Source organism: Ailuropoda melanoleuca, chromosome 20, assembly GCF_002007445.2.
Source record: "Ailuropoda melanoleuca isolate Jingjing chromosome 20, ASM200744v2, whole genome shotgun sequence".
Lineage (NCBI taxonomy): Eukaryota > Metazoa > Chordata > Mammalia > Carnivora > Ursidae > Ailuropoda > Ailuropoda melanoleuca.
Window position 1 is genome coordinate 12,715,143 of NC_048237.1, and position 21,109 is coordinate 12,736,251.

Here is a 21,109-nt window from a genome sequence, read left to right on the forward strand (position 1 = left end):
ATTGCTCAATAAACCTTTGCTGCCCCCCAAAAAAAAAAAAAAAAAAAAAAAAGTTCTTTTTGTCATTTTTTGCCCCCATATTTTGTATCTTAATGATTTGTCAATTGAAGAAGATGAGAGTCCATTAGTATACTTTATATTTTATGGTACCAGTGGGCGAGTACTGAATTTGGTTTTAGAAGACTTTGTTTAGCAACCCACTTAGTAGCTTGTGATAGAAATTTAGGCAAGTCAACTTCAGATTCCTTAATGTATAAAATGAGAAAACAGTATTTACCTTACAAGATAGTTTCAAGGATCAAACAAAATAATAGATGAAAAGTACTTTCTAGGGGCACCTGGGTGGCTCAGTCAGTTAAGCATCTGACTCTTGATTTCAGCTCAGGTCATGATGCTGAGTTCCTGAGATCGAGCCCCAAGTTAGGCTCCATGCTGGGCACAGGGCCTGCTTGGGATTCTCTCTCTCCCGTTGTCCCTCCACCCTTCTCTCTCTCCTCTCTCTCTAAGGAAAAAAAAGTGCTTTCTAACTTGGAGGTTTGAAAAAAAATTCGTTTTTTGAACTTAAAAAAAATTTTTTTTATTCCAATGTAGTTAACATATAGTGCTATATCAGTTTCAGGTGTACAATACAGTGATTCAGGAGTTCTGTAGTGAAAAAAAAATCTAATGCAGAATTTGCTATCAATACTTTAATAAGCTAATGGAATTAAATAATTTTGGGACCATCTTTGAGTTCAGCTAGTCCAGCCTCTCAGTTAATAGCAACAGAAAGTCAGTTCCACATGTTTATTTATCTAAAGAGCCAGGATTAGTATCTTTTTTCTAATTCCTCATCCAGGGCTTTTTCTAATAATTACTATTAAATGATAAATCATAACTTAAACCATTGTGTAGTCTTTGGAATTCAGAATAAATAAAACAACAGCCTTCCAAACAGTTTTCTCTGTTGTGTAACCCTTATGCTGTTTATGTTTATAAAAGTAGNAAAAAAAAATCTAATGCAGAATTTGCTATCAATACTTTAATAAGCTAATGGAATTAAATAATTTTGGGACCATCTTTGAGTTCAGCTAGTCCAGCCTCTCAGTTAATAGCAACAGAAAGTCAGTTCCACGTGTTTATTTATCTAAAGAGCCAGGATTAGTATCTTTTTTCTAATTCCTCATCCAGGGCTTTTTCTAATAATTACTATTAAATGATAAATCATAACTTAAACCATTGTGTAGTCTTTGGAATTCAGAATAAATAAAACAACAGCCTTCCAAACAGTTTTCTCTGTTGTGTAACCCTTATGCTGTTTATGTTTATAAAAGTAGGAAAAAAAAAAAAAAACCAGGGAGAAGAGTTTGGGGGGAAGTAGAGTAACAGCTGTTGCTTGAATTGGCAACTTCTCTGTTCCTAGTACTGTGCTGTTAGGGAATTAACAAGAAGAAATCCCTCTAATGAAAGATCAGTTCCATTTTTATCAGACTCCTTTAATGAGAAATAGATCTGATAAGCCTCTGTAGGATGTGTGAAGTGAGTTGAAGATGGGAATTATTCAAGAAATATTCCGGGCCTATTTTTTTTTTTAATATTTTATTTTGGGGGTGCCTGGGTGGCTTAATTTGTTAAGCATCTGCCTTCAGCTCAGGTCATGATCCCTGAGTCCCAGGATCGGGATTGAGCCCCACGTCAGGCTCCCTGCTCATCAGGGAGTCTGTTTCTCCCTCTCCCTCAGCCCCTCCCCCGCTTGTGTGCGCGAGGGCACTCTCTCTCCCAAATAAATAAATAAAATCTTTTAAAAAAAAGATTTTATTTTTGAGTACTCTCTACATGCAGTGTGGGGCTTGAACTCATAACCCCAAGATCAGGAGTCACATGCTATAACTGACTGAGCCAGCCAGGTGCCCCAGGGCCTACATTTTTGCAGATGTTTTCCTGGCCCAAGGGATACAGCAGTGACAAAACAGACAGCCTTGCCCTCATGGAGCTTACAGTTTAGTGTATAAAGACTGACTTACATGAGCAACAAAAGCCGCATCCTTTTTTAAGACTTTATAGTTTATGACCTTTTAACCACAGCATCTTGTAACTCAGCCAATATGTGATGATAGTGAGTTACTAATGGAGGGTAGTTTTCTTTTCGACTTTGTTCCTCTGCTCTGAGTAGAAATAGTGAGACTGCTAGATCAGACCTGGTCATTTTCTTCTGTTACATTTTCTTCCTGGTAGTCCAATTAAGCAGATATTGTGAATATAAAGTGCTGTGTATCAGCCACAGAAGGCGTTCAATGGCAACATTGATTGTGTAGTAACTTTTTTCGGCTTGCATATTGTCTTTACTATTGTTACTTTAATGTAGGAATAAAATTGTAATCATTAATACTTGGTTGAATAAAACTAAATGGAATGTCTTATTTTGACAAAATGATTAGACGTTTGATAAGATTACCGCTGATTGACAAACTTTTTTTTTCTGTAACAGTGTAGTATTGTTTTTATTAAGCTATGGGAGTATATGATGACTGATCAGCCANAATGGAATGTCTTATTTTGACAAAATGATTAGACGTTTGATAAGATTACCGCTGATTGACAAACTTTTTTTTCTGTAACAGTGTAGTATTGTTTTTATTAAGCTATGGGAGTATATGATGACTGATCAGCCATTGTTTTTATACGATTGAAATGACACGCTGGGAGTGTTAAATTCTTATGTATTTATTTATTTACAGGTGTTAAATGCTATGCTAAAAGAAGTATGTACAGCATTATTGGAAGCAGATGTTAATATTAAACTAGTGAAGCAACTAAGAGAAAATGTGAAGTAAGTTAAATTAATCAGGTAAAAAGCAGGCAAACTAAATTTAGTTTACTGGGATGAGGAGCTAACTAGAAAAGTCTGCTATATCATGAAATATTTCTGCTGTACAGCATTTGAAAAGAACAGAACTCAGATGTTGCAAGACTGCGTTTATATGTGTTTCCATAATGATGTTTCAAAGAATAAACTACATGTGGCTTTCATTTAATTATGGACTTCTTTCCATTTTACTACTCCTTTATTTGGATGGATTCAATCATACACAGTATAGTATTTTAATATAAAAGCCTTTTAACAATCTTCATAGAAAAGCGGTGCCATTTTATCCTCTTCAGGCTTAAGATGACATTAATCAGCCTCCTTCATTATTGGAGAATTGTATTCGTTCTTGTTCTCCTTTTGGTTTTTCTGTCCATATTTGAATGAAGGAGTAATGTGTGTCGTCTCAGTTATTGTGTTCTTTGGGAGAGGCGCTGACTGGGGCAGGGCACATAGAATAATACAGGCACCTCAATTAACTGCTTGAGTCCTAGCCCTTGTAATGTTCAGGCCATTTCTCCTTTTCATATTGTTAGACTGGGTAATAAATGTAGAACTCCTGGCACTTAAACATTTAGAACTAGAGAAAGCAATCCTATTTTCTGCTGTTTGTAAAGATGCATAAAATATATATGCTGTAAAAATAAAGTTTATACTTTGCAGTGAGAGAGGACAAATTAATATTTAGACTTTCAAAAGAAAACCTTGAAAAACTAACCAAGGTCTTGTATCTAATGTTTCATGGTAAATTCTTTATGATATAGACTTATGAATCTGTAGTAATTATATGCATGCTAATCAGAAGACTATTAATGTGAATAATTGAATATTTTTACATTCTTTGGAGCAGAAACTTTTTTTCAAAGTGTCTTAACTGGCTTTTCTCTCTCCTACCCACAAAAACCATCATCATGAAGGTCTGCTATTGATCTTGAAGAGATGGCATCTGGTCTTAACAAAAGAAAAATGATTCAGCACGCTGTATTTAAAGAACTTGTGAAGGTAAAAGTATATCAGGACTGTGCTATGATTCTCCGTAGACTCCAGTGGGTAAAAATACATTAGCACTACAAACAGGAATACTGTTTCAGAATACTTTCTACGTTTTTGTAGAATATTCATTTCTATTAAAAATATTAATTGAAGGATTATTAACTTTTCTAAAGGGGCCTGTTTTTGTTATAGACACTTCTGAATACAAAGTTCTGAGTATAGATAAGAAAGGCCAGTACATTTCCCGTAAAAATTCCCAAAGTCAGGTTACAAAAACTAAAACTTCATTACAGATTAATTGATGGAAGGGCTTCTCTTGAGTTTATCCTCTTTAATATCAGGTGTTGCCTATTGAAGGTCCTCCTTTTGTACGGAAAGTCACTCTTTTCTGAACTGTTCATTGTGTCCAGAATTCCCTTTGAAAAGACCAAATATCCCGACTCTTGACTAGATTATGAGCAATTAGTGAAATTTATTTGGCATTTCCAGTTTGCTTTTCATCTAGCCCCTGAGGTCAGTGCAGGGTGAGTGAAGAAGTCTGTTTTTAGGGTTTGGCATGTATAGACAATTCTGGTGCATTAACTGCTTTGTTAAGAAGCATTTACTGACTACCTACTTTATTCTAGGCAGTATGTCATGCTGCTGATAGCAGAGATAAATTAGACTGGTCCCTATACTCAGAAGCTTATGGTCTAGAGCAGTGGTCGAAGTAAGGTCAAAACTTTTCATAATAACACTAAGACATTATTTGCCTGTTTTTGCCTTTTTCATTGTTCGATATTTACGCTAATAGTGCAAAAGCAATGGTGGGTAAAATTCCCTAGCATGTAATCAAGGCAGTAGCAGCAAAGTATGCTAGTAGTCATTGTACTCTTTACTAGTACACACTTGCAGGGGGAAAAAAAAGCCTGTTTTACTTAAGAATGCCCATGATGGAGCAGAAGTTATTAGTTGTATTAAATCTTAACCTTTGAGTCTACATGTCTTTGTACGATTTTGTGGGATGAAATGAGATGTATATAGAAAGCTCTCTTGCTGCATACTGAAATTTGATGGTTGTCTTGAGGAAGGCACACATGTGATTATTTGATTGCAAGCTGCGCTAGCTGCTGCTTTCATAAAATACCATTTGTATGTCAAGAAACAGGCAGATTATCTGTGGTAATTCAGACTTGAATAAGATTTTCAGGTGAAGTGAGCTTGTCACTTTAAGGCAAATAAATAACAATATTGTGGCCAGTGATAAAATTGGAGCTTCCCAGTGAAAACTAGAAACTTGTATCTCCACCACATGTTTGACAGGATCTTAATATATTTCTGATGAGATCAGTATTGATACAATAAATTTTTTTGATGTCAGTGACTGATACATGATGTTATAAAATCATGTACCTGCATAAGATACATTCAAAATGGAGGATAGAATAACAGATTTTAATGTAATGGAGTATGACGTCTGTATGGTTTCAGATCCTACATTGCAGCTAAACTTAAAAACTGTAATTATAAAGGAGTCCTGAGACTGAAAAGTCCTGCTGTTGGAGGAATGGAGGAATAGAAGTTAGATTTATAAAATGATTAGTCACTAAAACACATATGTTCCAAATTTAGGTTCATAGAGAGCTGAGTGCTTCTGCTGTGAGATAGGGAGACTGGAGGTGAATGTAGGGTAGCATGAGTGTTCTGAAAGGATCTGGGGGCGGTGGATTTATGTTTGAGATAGATTGTGCCTATTTCAGAAGTTTCCTTACGAGTAGGCCTGTGCCTGGAAAACAGATAACAAAATGTGTTCTCTTTTCCTCCCTTTGCTACCACCTGGCTTTCCCTTGAAATTCAGGTATGATACGGACCGTGTGATCTTTATGATATCATCTCACGGGTTTTGCAGACTTTGTCTTAAGGACGAGATAGTTTAGGCTTCGTGGGCTGTATGATTTCTGTTGCAGCTACCCCGCTCTGCTGTCGTAGGACGAAAGCCGTCCATGAGTGGGCATGGTGATGTTCCATAAAAACCTTATTCACACATAGTTTGCCGGTCTCTGGTCTAGGGCATTAACTGCAATTATGGCTTTATTATCATGTGGAGATACATGCTTCCAGCTTTAAACAACTGACTTGCAAAGGAATTGTTTTTTTAAATGAACTTTAGAAAGGCCTCATGCTTATCAGTTTGGGGGCTGTCCATATACGAACCTTAATGTTTCACTGACTCATGAAACTGGCAGTTGTTTTTTACCAGCCCTCTAAATATAATAACTTCCTAGAACAGTAGGTCTTTGGCATTGGAGAATTTGACATCTGACTGACCTGGAAAATCTTTCACATGTAATTTGTAACTTTGCTCATCATAAACATTTATTAAGTTGAGCATGAAGATAGGTGTTGTCCCGTTTGGCAGCTGCTAGCCCCACGTAGTTATCGAGCACTTGTAGTGTAGTTAGTCTGCATTGGGATGTGCTGTAAGTATGAAAAAAATGCCCAATTTGAAGACCTCGTATGGAAAAAGGGAATATAAAATATCTCGTTAATTTTTAAATATAGGTTATGTGTTGAAGTGATAGCATTTTAATATATTGGGTTAAATAAAGTATTAAAATTAATATCACTTATTTTTACTTTGTTTAATGTCACTACTAGCAATTTAAAAATTCATATGCGACCTGCACGTATATTTTTATATTTCTGCAGTGCTGATGTAGATTGCTCCTTTGGCTCAAAGTTGGTCTCACTGTCCACACTCCAGCTTGTTCGAAAAAGAGGTTTTGAGATCCTTTCTCTGAATTGGTTTGGGAGTACAGGCTTACTTATGACTTTGCAATGCATTGTTTTATATTCATTAAATTTTACCATGTGTGTACAGAGAGGGAAATAGTCAATTTGTATTAGAACGGTAGGAATATGGTTGCCTTTATACTAAAATGTCTTTAAATTATTTTTACAATTTAGAAGTTGTAGAGAGAGGGATTTTGAATGTAAGCATATGTTAACCTCATTTTATGTTTATTTTATTTTTGGTACCTAGCTTGTAGACCCTGGAGTTAAAGCATGGACACCCACTAAAGGAAAACAGAATGTGATCATGTTTGTTGGATTGCAAGGAAGTGGTAAAACGACAACATGTTCAAAGGTAAATTATACTTAGTCTTAGAAAAAAGTCATGGAGAAGATATGTTTGTGTCAATTGTTTAAGTCAAAGCCAGGCTAGTATTTTTGCTTTACAATTTTGTGTTACTTAATATATCTATAATGTTTTTGTAATAGCTTTTTGTATGATAGAAAGAATCCCAGAGTCTCCCATGTGGTTGCTTTTTGTAAGAATGGTGGACTCTTATATAACTATGCTGTTTCTTTTGCCAAAGAGACTGTTCCTATCCTTTAAGGAAGTGAGGATATGATTTTTGGAGAAGAAAACATGGAAAGTTGACCTTATCTCCCATGGTTCAAGGCTCCCTTTTTACAGTGTCCCCTGCAACATGATTTAGACCTTCATTTTACATATCCTTCTACTAATTTTTAATTCATTATACCACCTCTTTCTCTGGAATTCAGTGCCTCAAGTTTGTTACCAGATTTTGTTTCACAAGCCTCAACTATGTTATAGTCTAGAAAAAAAGAGAAAAGGATTATTTCTTAGAGAGTTATGTTACTGTTTGTTTTTACTTAATTAACATTACATTTTTCACTATGGTCATGTATTCCTTGATCATTTTATATCCTTTGAAAGTTACTGGATGGCAGTTAGAATTTAAACACTTTAGCACATTGCTGTATTCAAAAATGTAATAATAGGGGAGCCTGGGTGGCTCAGTCAGTTGAGTGTCCAACTCTGGATTTCTGTTCAGGTTGTGATCTCAGGGTCATGAGATTGAGCCTCATGTCCGGCTCTGCCTGTGTGTGACACACATATACACACAATATTACTCAGCCATAAAAAGAATGAAATCTTGCCATTTGCTATGACATGGATGGAATATTATGCTAAGTGAAATAAGAGAAAGACAAATACCATATGATTTCACTTATATGTGGAATTTAAGAAATGAAATGAGCAAAGTGGGGGGAAAAAGAGACAGACAGAAAGCAAGAAACAGATTCTTAATTATATAATGAGAACAAACTCTGATGGTTACCAGAGGGGAGGTGGGTGGGGGATGGGTGAAATAGGTGATGGGGATTAAGGAAGGCACTTGCTGTGATGAGCACCAGGTTATGTATAGAGGTGTTGAATCACTATGCAGTACCCCTGAAACCTAGTGTAATGCTATTTATTAACTAACTGGCATTCAAACAAAAACTTAAAACAATGTAATAATATTACTTTCAGGAGAATATGAGCAGTTTTACTTTAATCTTTAAGTAAATAACAAAGTAAACAAAAATTATGTGTATAATAACTTGTAGTTATTGATATTGTATTTTTTAAATGTTCCTTTCCCAGTTAGCATATTATTACCAGAGGAAAGGTTGGAAGACCTGTTTAATATGTGCAGACACATTCAGAGCAGGTAATATGTTGAAATTTGAAAACCGTTCTCTGTAATTTTTATTTTCAAGTTTGAGGACTCATTAACTCTTTATATTATAGGAGCTTTTGACCAACTAAAACAGAATGCTACCAAAGCAAGAATTCCATTCTATGGAAGGTGGGTTTCTGGTTTTTATTTTGATACTCACTCATGTGTCTCATCTTTTTTTTTTTTTTTTAAGATTTTTTATTAATTTATGTGACAGAGACAGAGATAGAGACAGCCAGCGAGAGAGGGAACACAAGCAGGGGGAGTGGGAGAGGAAGAAGCAGGCTCATAGCAGAGGAGCCTGATGTGGGGCTCCATCCCGTAACACCGGGATCACGCCCTGAGCCGAAGGCAGACGCTTAACCGCTGTGCCACCCAGACGCCCCTCATGTGTCTCATCTTATCTGAGTTTTTATTTTATCTACCTGGTCACATTTTAATATTTACTTAGAAGTTTAAGTCTTCCTGGAACAAAGTGGGGGTATAATTAATAAATTGTTATCATTTATTATTATAACACGACTTTTCTGATCCAGCCTGATAGATCAGAGTGGACATAGTTTAGTTTATAACCTGCCTGTACTTATCATCCTGCCTTGTATGCTTTCTTACTTGCTTCCCTAATCTTCTAAGACCTATCTGAAGCATTCCTTGATTAAACACACTGGTGAATTCCATACCGTTTCTTTAGTACATAATTTTTAAAAGTTTGTGTTTGATCAGCCTAAAATAGCTTATAATTTATAATTATCTCAGATAGAGATTCCACGTCATTGCTATCTTTCATTTGGTACAGTAGTTCAGTTAGGTAGTTTATACATGTTAGAATGATTAATGAAAAGAATCGAGTCTAGATGGAATTTAGGACTGTTTCAGGGGATAGCATTTTTCTTAACATTATTAATATAAACGGTTTCTTAGAAAGTTAAAAGAAGCTACAATTTGAGTTAATTTAATGAATGATATCATTTTATTAGTCATTGCCTTACACTTTTTGGCTGGCCAGAAATGCGAATGAACTTTGGCTGATCCTATATTCTTTATTTAAAAATTTTTTCTTTTAGTTTTTTTATGATTTCTAATAGGCAGATTAAAGAATAATGTTAAGAATTTTATTTTTCAGATAAGCACTGTTTCTAATATAGATTTAAAAATCAAGGGGTAAAAAATATCAAGGGGTAATAAACAGTTGCATCCTTAGAGTTCAAAATTTGTAAATAATTTAGCGAATAATTAACTATTGGCCAAAGCCAGAGCATTTCTAAACAGTATTCTCAGTACCATTTACTAAATAATTTCTCCTTTGCTCATGTAAGTTTAAGAAACCTAATACATGTATGGAGTAAAGCATTGGTGATCATTGTTTCCTCTAGGAGGACTGAAGGAAGTGGGACTGAGGAAGAATTTGAACTGCATCTCTGTTGTTAAATTTACATATTAACACCTATTTTAGGGGGTGGTATATACAGGACCGTTTGTTATATTATCATTTGTTCTGTATTTTTTTTTAAAAAAAAACTGTATTACTTAAAACTTTTAAAGAAGTGAAAGCACTAACAGTTTCACTTCCCAGTTTTTAGCACGGCCACCTGTGATTTTTTTCAATGTCAGTACAAACGAATACACAGATATAGATAGATAGATAATCTTAAATTGAAATGGAGTCTTACAGTGCTTTGTACTTTGTTTTGATAATGGTTATATGTAAATTTGTCAAAACTCATCAAAATGAACACTTAAAATAGTGCATCTTACTGTTTATCAGTAGACCACTATAGAGTTCATTACAAATGGGATGTTAGTACAAGATTGTGAGTACTCTTGGGAGGGAGTGTGGTGCTGGTTATGTTGTTTCTTGATCTGGGTGTGTTTGCTTTGTGAAAATTCACTGAGTTTATAATTTGTGCAACTTTCCTATGTAAATATATTGTACTTCATTAACACATACAAAAAAACAGGATCGTAGTAATTCTGGAATAGACCGTATACTGTTTAAGGTAATTCTTCTTTATGATATCATTGCAATTCCATTGTATGCTTGTATGTGATCATGTTTCTTTGTATATTCATATATTTTAATTGTATCTTTAGCATATTTAAAAATATCTGGTAATGCTGATCTCTTTTTTTTTCAATATTCTCTTGCCTATTCTCACCTGCTTATTTTCCTAGATTAAATTTAAAAATTCCTGGGGCGCCTGGGTAGCACAGCGGTTAAGCGTCTGCCTTCGGCTCAGGGCGTGATCCTGGCATTATGGGATCGAGCCCCACGTCAGGCTTCTCTGCTATGAGCCTGCTTCTTCCTCTCCCACTCCCCCTACTTGTGTTCCCTCTCTCGCTGGCTGTCTCTATCTCTGTCAAATAAATAAATAAAATCTTAAAAAAAAAATTTAAAAATTCCTTATTAAGTTCCAAAAAGAAAAATCTTCCAAAATTTTGCTTGGAACTACATTGAAACCAATTAAGTTAGTGGAGAACTGACACATTTACTATATTTGTATTGTTCAGTTTGAGAACTTCCTATGTCATTTTGCTTTAAAAATTTGCCCTTGAATATAGTAATTTTCTTCATTTAAATCTCACACGATAATCTTATTAAATGCCTTCCTACCTAATTTTTGTTGTTAATTTAGGGGGAAGACTTTTTTTTTAACATATGTCTTTTCATTTGACAGTATTGATCTGTATAAAAAGTTGCCACTTCTGAAAACAGTGCAGATTAAAATGTGATCTCATTTCTTGATTTTCAAGTTGAAAAGGTTTTTGAGGATGGTGAAAATGTGGTTATATTAGGAATGTGGTTATATTAGGAATGAAATCAAACTTTTATGAAAGACATTTTCCTTTTAGAAACTGAAAGCTTACCCATTAAATGTAATAACACTCATGTTATAGAAGTCCCGGAAGAAGTGAGGGAAAAGGGGGCAGAAAATTTATTCGAGGAAATAATATGTGAAAACTTCCTAATCTGGGGAAGGAAACAGACATCCAAATCCGGGAGGCCCAGAGAACGCCCATCAAAATCAACAAAAAAGAAATCAAAGGCTAAATTACAGATCATGTGATCCAAATTCAAGCTGTAGGAATATGTCACAACAATTTCAAGGAAACAACATTATGAACTCCTTATATTGGCTATTATTTTTAATACTAAGAAATTGGAAATACTTCAGATGACCAACAATAGGGCATTTCTTTAATAAATGATAGTATAGCCATATGATGGAGTGTTATGTAGCCTAAAAGTCATGGTTTACAAGATTATTTAATGGTTTTATAAAATGCTTACAAAAGGGTGTTAAATGGGAAAGCATGTGTGAAACATTTATTTATTAAAGAAAATTTAAAAAGTATTTGAGGGAAGCACAACTCATTCAGATAAGACATGCAGCAGAATCACATAGAATTTTGTAATTGGGAAACTGGATATTGCTTTATGCTGCTCTAGGAGTGGTTTGCTATCTTTATTTTTATTTTTTATTGTTTTGTTTGCTATTTTTAGTATTTATTAGATTTTCTTCTAAATTGAAATTGTGATCATTATGACTTTTTCAGAATAGATTAAAGGTACACCAGTGGTTGCCAAATTATTAATAATTGGAAGTTGTGCTTTATGGTTGTTGTTAAATCATTTGTCCTTGTTAAATAGCTATACGGAAATGGATCCTGTTATCATTGCCTCTGAAGGAGTGGAGAAATTCAAAAACGAAAATTTTGAAATTATTATTGTTGATACAAGTGGCCGCCATAAACAGGAAGACTCTTTGTTTGAAGAAATGCTTCAAGTTGCTAATGCTATAGTAAGTAACTTTCAATTTAACAACATTGTAAGGACTTTGGTTAATTTAATTACAACCCTGATTGAGTTTAAGATCTATATAAATTTTTTTTTTTATGTATGATAGATTCCAAATAATTTATTTCTATTTTCGGTGTGTATATCTGTATGGTAAGGATTTAATTTTCTCTACACTAGATATGAAATTTTCATGAGTAAGTATCAAAAAAATTTTCCTTTCTCAGTCATCTTACTGTGTATATATAGGAAAAAACAAGAAACAAAAATTTAGAATTAACCTTTAATATCTATTGAAATTTTTTTAAGAATGCTTTATTCAGCCTCTGTTACAGGGAAGTCTCTTATTTTTTTTTTTAAGATTTTATTTATTTATTTGAGAGAGAGAAAGAGAGAGACAGAGAGAGAAGGAGCAGGGGGAGAGGCAGAGGGAGAGGGAGAAGCAGACTCCCCGCTAAGCAGGGACCCTGAGGGGGGGCTTGATCCTGAGACTCCAGGATCACAACCTGAGCCAAAGGCAGATGCTTAATTCACTGAGCCACCCAGGCATCCCATCTATTGAATTTTCTTTCTGTAAATTATTTAAATTAAATTGGGACATTTACTTTAGATGAATTTTGATTTTCAAAATGAAGCATTTAAAAATGTTAATGATCATTTAGCGCCTCTTTAAAATTGTGATGGCAATAATTTAGGGAAAAGAGTTTCTAGATGATCTGTAGAATGTATTTTGCCCATGAACCCATGTTTTGCCATTGAGGAGTTGGCAGTAATTCTTTAGCTAATGGTTAATGCTAGTAAGTTTCTTTTTAGCCATGCCATTATTTTGACCTAGTTGAGCAGAGCTAAGGGGAATAACCTCCCCTGTTTTACTCATTTTGATTTTAGTGCATACTTTTCTACTTTTTTCCTCTTACTTACTTCTAGTGTTCGTTTGCCTAGAACGTGATTCCTCCAGATCTTTGCATAGCTTTTTTCCTCTTTATTCAGGCCTCATCTCAAATGTTACCTCAGGAGAGACCTCCCCTGGCTTCCCTACCTAAAGAAGTCTCCCACACCTCAAAACCGATATTCTCTATCCCGTTTTAATTGTCATACATCTGAAATGTTTACTTGCCCATTGATTATCTGTCTCTTCTGACTAGAATATAAGTCTTACAAGGACAGGGATTTTCTCGTTTATCTGTCTCAGGACCTAAATGGTGCCTAATACATAGTACTCCCTCAATAAATATTTATTGATTTAATGAATAATTATTTATAATAATAAATATTTTTCTATAGCTTCTAATGATGAAATTTACTTAAGAGCAGTAAAAATATATCTCTTTCTTATTTAAATTTTCTAGCAACCTGATAACATTGTTTATGTGATGGATGCCTCCATTGGGCAGGCTTGTGAAGCCCAGGCAAAGGCTTTTAAAGATAAAGTAGATGTGGCCTCCGTAATAGTGACAAAACTTGATGGCCATGCAAAAGGAGGTGGTGCACTCAGTGCGTAAGTGTCATTGATGCTGTTGTCCTACGTCTTGGGCTTATATGGGTGTGTGTGTGTGTGTGTGTGTATTTATAACTTTCTTATTGATCATTTAAAATATATTCCAATATATAGTCAAATTTTAAAAATTAAAGAAAAAAGATATATTCCAGTAGTGGACCTAATATGGTCTATAAAAGAAGTTTAAATAGAATCAGAATTTTGGAGTCTTTCTGATATAGTTCTGTTTTAACAAGTGAAAAGAAACTTGAACTTTGTCTAATTACTTTGAAATCTGCTAGAAATTTGTTTGCCTTTTTGAGATTATTTCATGTTTTCTTTTTCTTTACAGAGTTGCTGCCACAAAAAGTCCAATTATTTTCATTGGTACAGGGGAACACATAGACGACTTTGAACCTTTCAAAACACAGCCTTTCATCAGCAAGCTTCTTGGTATGTACAGTGGTGGGGGTATAGAAAAATCTCCAAGAAATAGCTTGGATATTTAGGACAGATTAGGATTTTAATCCTACCCTCTCCTTGACTAGTTCAGGAAAATCATTAGCTTCTATGATTTATCTTCCTCACCTGTAAAAAGTAAGGATAATGGTTTTCTGCTTCTGCTGGTTAGAGTGGTAGAATGAGCTATTAGATGGAAAGTTCTTTGGAAAAGTTTGAGAGCACAGTACAAAAATATGTAGTTGTGGTATTAGCGGGGGGAGTGGTAGTAAAACTTTTTGTACCAGGTAATAGAGTTAGCACGGAATTGGGAATAAAACCTGGGGCTGGAGTCCCTGCTTTGTCACTTAACCTCCTGAGGTTGTTTTCTCACCTGTAAAGTGTAGTAGGAATATCTGACCTGCTGTCTCACAGGGGTATTATCTGTGTGCATGTATTTTGTATAATGTAAAGCAGCATCTACTATTGTTAATTTTTCTTTTTTTTGATCTTATAGGTATGGGCGACATTGAAGGACTGATAGATAAAGTCAATGAGTTGAAGCTGGATGACAATGAAGCACTTATAGAGAAGTTGAAACATGGTATATGAGAAGCAAAAGCATTTGCTCTCAGATGTCTTCCCATGATTTCTTTTTGATAAAACTACTGTTAATTTGTTTGAAATGATAAATCTGTGATTAAAGTTCAATTCGTCAAATGTTTATTTCCTACATGATTTATATGCAAATAATTTTAAATCTCAGATATGTGAACAATTGTAGAATTGAGTGTTTTTATTTTCTTCCTTGTAATCAAATTGCCTTAAGGTTAAAATTGAGGTTTTCATTGGGTTTCTTGAAGTAGAACAGGTTAAATGTTAAGTTGGAACATTCTTCCTAATCTGTTTACTTATAAATGATGTGTGTGTGTATATGTGTATATATTATATATATAATATAAAGAAATTTAAAAGAATGAGATTAAGCACACACATTTTTAAAAAATTTTTTTATTATGTTATGTTAATCACCATACAGTACATCATTAGTTTTTGATATAGTGTTCCATGATTCATTGTTTGTGTGTAACACCCAGTGCTCCATGAAAGCACACACATTTTTTTCACACCACATTAAAGACCACTCCTGTAGAGAATATACATTGGTGTTAAGAGCTCAATTTCTTAAATCTTATCATACCTGAATTTGTATCTGATCTCTTTTTAGCTGTATAACTTTTTCAAATTACTTAACCTTAATTTCCTTATCTGTAAAAAATAGGTAAGGTACTAAATATCTTCTTTGTAGAGTTGTGAAGATTAAATCAGCTGTTGCGTATAAAATCAGAAGCTTTCAGCATATATTATTATTGACCATTTCTGTTTTTCTTCAAATGATCTTACCGTCAGTTTCCATGGTCACATACTATCCCGCCTTTTGCTCTTTTCCCCTTACCTTGTCAGTTACAAATGCCTTTATTCCTCTTGTAAATGTTGGTGTTCTTCAGGGATCAGTGCTAGGCCATCTTCTTTTTTCTAGAGCTTCAGACTGATATCTCAGTGTTTCCCAGACCATTCTTGGATATTCCATTGACACTTCAAATTCAGCATATCCGTATCTTCCCATCCTAATGTCTCACCCTGTTTTTATAATCAATGAATGCTAATGTCTTATTGCCAGTGGCACTTGGGTATTGTCATGGACTCTCTTATTTCTTCCTAGCTCTGCCCATTCCTTTTCCCATCAGTCAGCTCGTCCTAGTAATTCTACCTCCTAAATATCTTCATTCCATTCCTTCTCTCCAGCTCCTACAGTTATGCAAGTTTTTCTCTTGCCTAGATTGTTTATTCAAATTTTAATTATCTTTCTGTTTCTTGGATTCTTCCCCTTGGATCTATTTTTCATAGATCATTTCATTGTAGCCAAATGATCTTTGAAAAATGCAAGTTTGATTCCATTACTGCCTTTCTTGTCTTTCATTGGCTTCCCATTGCCCTTAGAATATTTTTAAATGACTCTACCATTGGGGCACCTGGCTGGCTCAGTTGGAGGACGATGCGACTCTTGATCTCAGAGTTGTGAATTTGAGCCCCACATTGGGTGTAGAGATGAAAAAAAAATGACTCTACCATCTAGCCCACATCTTCCATATCATTTTTGATGTTGTTCTTCTTAATCTCCCATGTGCCAATCATGCTGAATTTCACTCAGCTTCTCAAAGGTACATTGCTGTCTGTTACCCTGTGCCTTTGCCTATTAGACAGGTGTCCTCTATTCTTCCTACTTCCACTGTCCTCTCCCCAGCCATGCTGGCTAACTCCTACTCATACTTCAGTCTCTCCTTCTTTAGGGACATTATACCTGATCCCTGGACTGAGTTAGAACTCTTCTGCTCTATGTTTCCATGCACCTTGTAATTTTTGTATTATTCATCAAAATTATTAGATATCTATCTTCCCTGCTTGAGGGTGAAGGTAAGTTTCATAGCTTTGTTCCTCACCTTTTATTACAGTACCTAGCACAGTTCTGGCACTTACATCTTTAATAAATATTTGTTGAATGAATGATTCTATCCCTCATTGCCAGGTTCTTTTCCCCACCTCCCTCTATACTGAACAGCCTTGCCACTGCTTCCACCAGCCCACTAAACTATATCCCTAGTCAGTCTACTTTTTGACTCTTAGGTCTCGCCTTATGTCTGCATTTTGCTTCTGCTATTAGCATTCTACTCATTTCTGAGGTCACCAAGTAGTAACCTTTCTTTTTTTCCTTGGTTCCCAATATTTAAGTGTTATCTTTCTTTTGTTTTCAAACTCTTCACTTGGGTTCCATGACAGTGGATTTCTTAGACTATCATGGCTTCAATGGTCACTTCTGTATAATGGCCAAATATGTATTTCAGCCTTAACTTTTTCTACCACTGTTTAATTTTGCATTTCTAGCTGCCTGCTCCAACATCTCCTTTAAAATATTGTACTGCCACTTAAATTCAGATTGGCTAAACCCAAATACCTTTTACAGGTATATCTTTAGGACATAAATATAAAATACTCTGGATTGTTGTTGTTGTTAATTGAAGTTAATTTACATGTAACAAAATGCTTGGTTCCTAAGGATAAATGCATAATAACCCATATCCATCAGGAAACAACATTTCCATTAACTAGAAAGTTTGCTCATTCTTCCCAGTAAGTACATCATATTGTAGGAATCCTAGAGTTATGTCCTTCTCCCCTCTTACCTACTTTCATTCAGCATAGATTTTTGACATTCATCCATTTAGTTGCATGTACCTGTAGCTTGTTCTTTTATCGCTGAGTAGTATTTTATCCATAGTCTATTGTTTTCCTGTCCGTGGACAGCCAAGTTGTTTAGGAAATGCCAAATAATCTTCTAAAGTGTGATGCCATTTTACATTCTCACCAGCAACATATGAGAGTTCTGCTTGCTCCACATGTTCTTTAAGTTTTGGTGTTGTCAGGCTTTTTAGTCATCCTAGTGGGTAGAGTTTGTCTGTCTTGTTTTCAAGTTTTGTGTATATTTGTTTTTGTTCATCTTCTCTGATAGAATGTAAGCTTCTCTAGGGTAGAATCTGTCTGTGTATCTGTATATTTTCTACTGCATTCATCCTATGATCTTGCCCATAGTAACTGCTCAGGAATGTTTATTGATTAGATGTTTTGCAAGTGTGCTTCAAGATGAACCCATGACTAAGGAAAAGATTAAGTTTATTGAATGGAAATGTACATTCTCTAATATATCTGAACCATTTATATTGTATTTCAGGTCAGTTTACGTTGCGAGACATGTATGAACAATTTCAAAATATCATGAAAATGGGCCCCTTCAGTCAGATCTTGGTTAGTTATCCTAAAAAGTTCTTTTTTCTACCTTCTTCTTTCATTAAAATTTTTAAGAATAGATGCATTTGCTTTCATTATTTTTGCTATTTGAGTAAAAAAAAAATTTTAAAACCTTAGTGTCAAAATTAAAGCCAGTAGTTAAATGTGAACATTCTGAACAATTTAATCTCAAGCTGTTTTTGATTTTATGTTTAAATATATTTGTTTTAGGGGATGATCCCTGGTTTTGGAACAGACTTTATGAGCAAAGGAAATGAACAGGAGTCAATGGCGAGGCTAAAGAAATTAATGACGATAATGGATAGTATGAATGATCAAGGTAAGATGGCCAATTACTTGATTTAGAGGACAATGTTCTCAATATTTGCAAGTGGCTAGTTTCACTGTGTTCTTGTGGACAAGATGGGGAAAAATTTAGACTGGAAGATTATTGTTAGGTAGATTTGTAGCTGTTTGAAAGCTTTTATTCAAAGGGTTATGACTATTGGATTGACTTCATCATAGAGAGAAATGTCTAGTACAGTGTTTCTGCAGACACTCTCCAGTGTTCTCCAAAGAATACTCGTTCTTCATGATGATGATAGAAATGACTTGAAAGGAGAGTTCTGTATTCAGATAAATTTGGGGGGAATTCTGGGTTAAAAAAACTATTAAGTTTATTTATTCTAAGTCTCCTCAGAACTCTCATATGCTAACATGAATTGGGAATCTGTAAGAGAGATCATTTAAACAATGTTTACACACTTATTTTGCACTGAAACTCTCAGGTTTCAGTCTTTTTTTTTTAGAGGAAGAGAGAGCGGGTGCATGCACAAGTGGGGGAGGGGTGATCAGAAGAGGGAAAATACACCCTCAATAAAATCCTTTCCTGTATCTCCAGTCTCTTCTTACCTACTGACTTTTTTCCCCATCAGCAAATAAACATTCTTTTTTTTTTTTTTTTTAAAGATTTTATTTATTTATTCGACAGAGATAGAGACAGCCAGCGAGAGAGGGAACACAAGCAGGGGGAGTGGGAGAGGAAGAAGCAGGCTCATAGCGGAGGAGCCTGATGTGGGACTCGATCCCAGAACACTGGGATCACGCCCTGAGCCGAAGGCAGATGCTTAACCGCTGTGCCACCCAGGCGCCCCAGCAAATAAACATTCTTAAGTTCACATTTTCTGGGCTATACTTCTCCCTCAGGCTTTTTTTACTCTTTTTTTCTCTTTTCAGTCAAACTTTTGGAAAGAACAGTTTGTATTTTTCTCAAACTATTGAAATCTGACTTCTGTCCCCACCACTACGGAAATAGATCATACAAAGATTTCCAGTAACCTGGGTTGCTCCAGTGGATCCTTTTCAGTCTTTTTCTTGACCTTTACAACATTGGCTGTCGTTAATCACCTTTTTTTCTTGGGTTCTATTATACCATCTCCGCACTTTTACCCTTACCTTTCTTGTGAACTCAGTCATTTTTCCAGCCTGCCCCTAAAATGACTGTATACCACAGGTTTTGTCCTCAGCCGGTTTCTTCTCATTCTGCTTATTTTCTTTGAATAATTCATCCACATCTGTGCTTTCTCTACTGCTTGACCGATTATTTTTTGTAGTCTCTACCTCTTTTCTGAGCTCTAGGCTTTTATAGTAACCCAAATAAGATTGTGTCTTTCTCATCTCTGTATCTTCAACACCACAAAAAGTTTTGTATGTAGAATTAATAATTGCAGCCATATCTAGAGTATTTACTCCGTCCTGAGCACTTTACATATATTAATCCATCTAATCGTCACAGTGACTCTCAAGGGACAGTTCTGGGGTTAAAATCCATTATTATCTAGCTTTTGCAGATTAGGAAACTGAGACATAGGAAAGTTGAGTAATTTACCCAAGGGTGCTAGCTACCGAGTGGAGAGACTGGGGGTCAAACTCAGGCATTCTGGCTCAAGAGTGTACACTCTGGGTCACCTCCTCTCTAGATGCTCAACTAAATGGTGGACAGACATCTCTATTTACATGTTTGAAAGTTTTCTGAGGCACGGATCCAAAATGTAGTTTTCTCCCTTGGTGAGTGACACTTCCATCCGTCTGATAGATATCTGTCTACTCAGTCACCCAAGCTAGAAAGTGGGGTTAAGCTAGATTTATATTCTTGCTCATTTTCTGTCTAGTGGTTCTGTTGATTATGGAGATGAAGGTTTCGAAATGCCTAACTTTTCTCCTCTTAATTCTGTAAGTTTTATGTCAGGTAAGCTCTTTTTTTGGGTACAGTACACATTTAGGATTGTTAGGTCTTCTTGGTGAATTGACCTTTTTGTCATTATGTGTGTAATGTCCTCCTTTGTCCCTCATCTGTTTTGTCTAATATTATTATAGCTTTCTTTTAATCAGTTGTTTGCATTATCTTTTTCTATCTTTTTACTTTTAATCTCCCTGTATCATTATATTCGAAGTGAGTTTTATGTCAATAGCATGTAATTGGGTTATTTTTTTCTATTAATACATTCTCATATACTCTCTTTTAACTGATACATTATTGATCTGTTGGAACTTGGTTCTGCCATTTTTTGTTCTATTTGTTCCCTGCGATTTTTGTTCTTCTGATTTTTCTTTTCGACTTTCCTGTGAGTTACTTGAATGTTGTTTAGTATTCTAATTATTATAGAATAATTATTGTTATTTATATTATTATTTATAGGTTATTTAGTTTTTCTGAGTATATTTTAAAAAGTAATTTCCTTAATGGTTGCTTTAGGTATTACAATATGGATACATATTGAACTTCGTGGTATTACAATATGCATATACATTTAACTTACCACAGTCTACTGCTATTAGTATTTTACCACTTCTAGTAGAATATAGGAACCTTAACATTACCTTAGGTTCAGTGAGTTCCACTTTCTAAATAGTTCTCATATCTTCCCTCTTCTCTTTGTCTCTGAATCCCCTACATTACTTCATACACTCATCATTTGTTACCTAGATTGTTATATAGTAGCTTCTTAACGTTTCCCTTTCAATTTTTTCACTTCTCTTTCCAATTTGTCTTCCTTACTGCCACAAGAATGGTCTTTCTAAACATAAAAAATTCTGGGATCAGGGATGCCTCGGTGGCTCATTTGGTTGAGTGTCGACTCTTGGTTTCAGCTCAAATCGTGATCTCTCAGGGTCGTGAGATGGAGCCCCACATCAGACTCTGT

General features: G+C 35.0%; 1 protein-coding gene across 1 annotated transcript in view; it reads left to right on the forward strand.

The window, feature by feature from the left end:
• SRP54 (signal recognition particle 54) overlaps positions 1–21,109 on the forward strand; it is a 38,658-nt gene that overhangs the window by 10,176 nt on the left and 7,373 nt on the right. Inside the window, exons 3-13 of the mRNA XM_011229382.3 lie at positions 2,718–2,809; positions 3,763–3,847; positions 6,861–6,965; positions 8,277–8,343; positions 8,424–8,481; positions 12,002–12,152; positions 13,498–13,646; positions 13,978–14,078; positions 14,581–14,667; positions 17,851–17,924; positions 18,138–18,246. Of these exons, the coding sequence (XP_011227684.1) occupies positions 2,718–2,809; positions 3,763–3,847; positions 6,861–6,965; positions 8,277–8,343; positions 8,424–8,481; positions 12,002–12,152; positions 13,498–13,646; positions 13,978–14,078; positions 14,581–14,667; positions 17,851–17,924; positions 18,138–18,246 (1,078 nt within the window). The remainder of the gene's footprint in view (positions 1–2,717; positions 2,810–3,762; positions 3,848–6,860; positions 6,966–8,276; positions 8,344–8,423; positions 8,482–12,001; positions 12,153–13,497; positions 13,647–13,977; positions 14,079–14,580; positions 14,668–17,850; positions 17,925–18,137; positions 18,247–21,109) is intronic.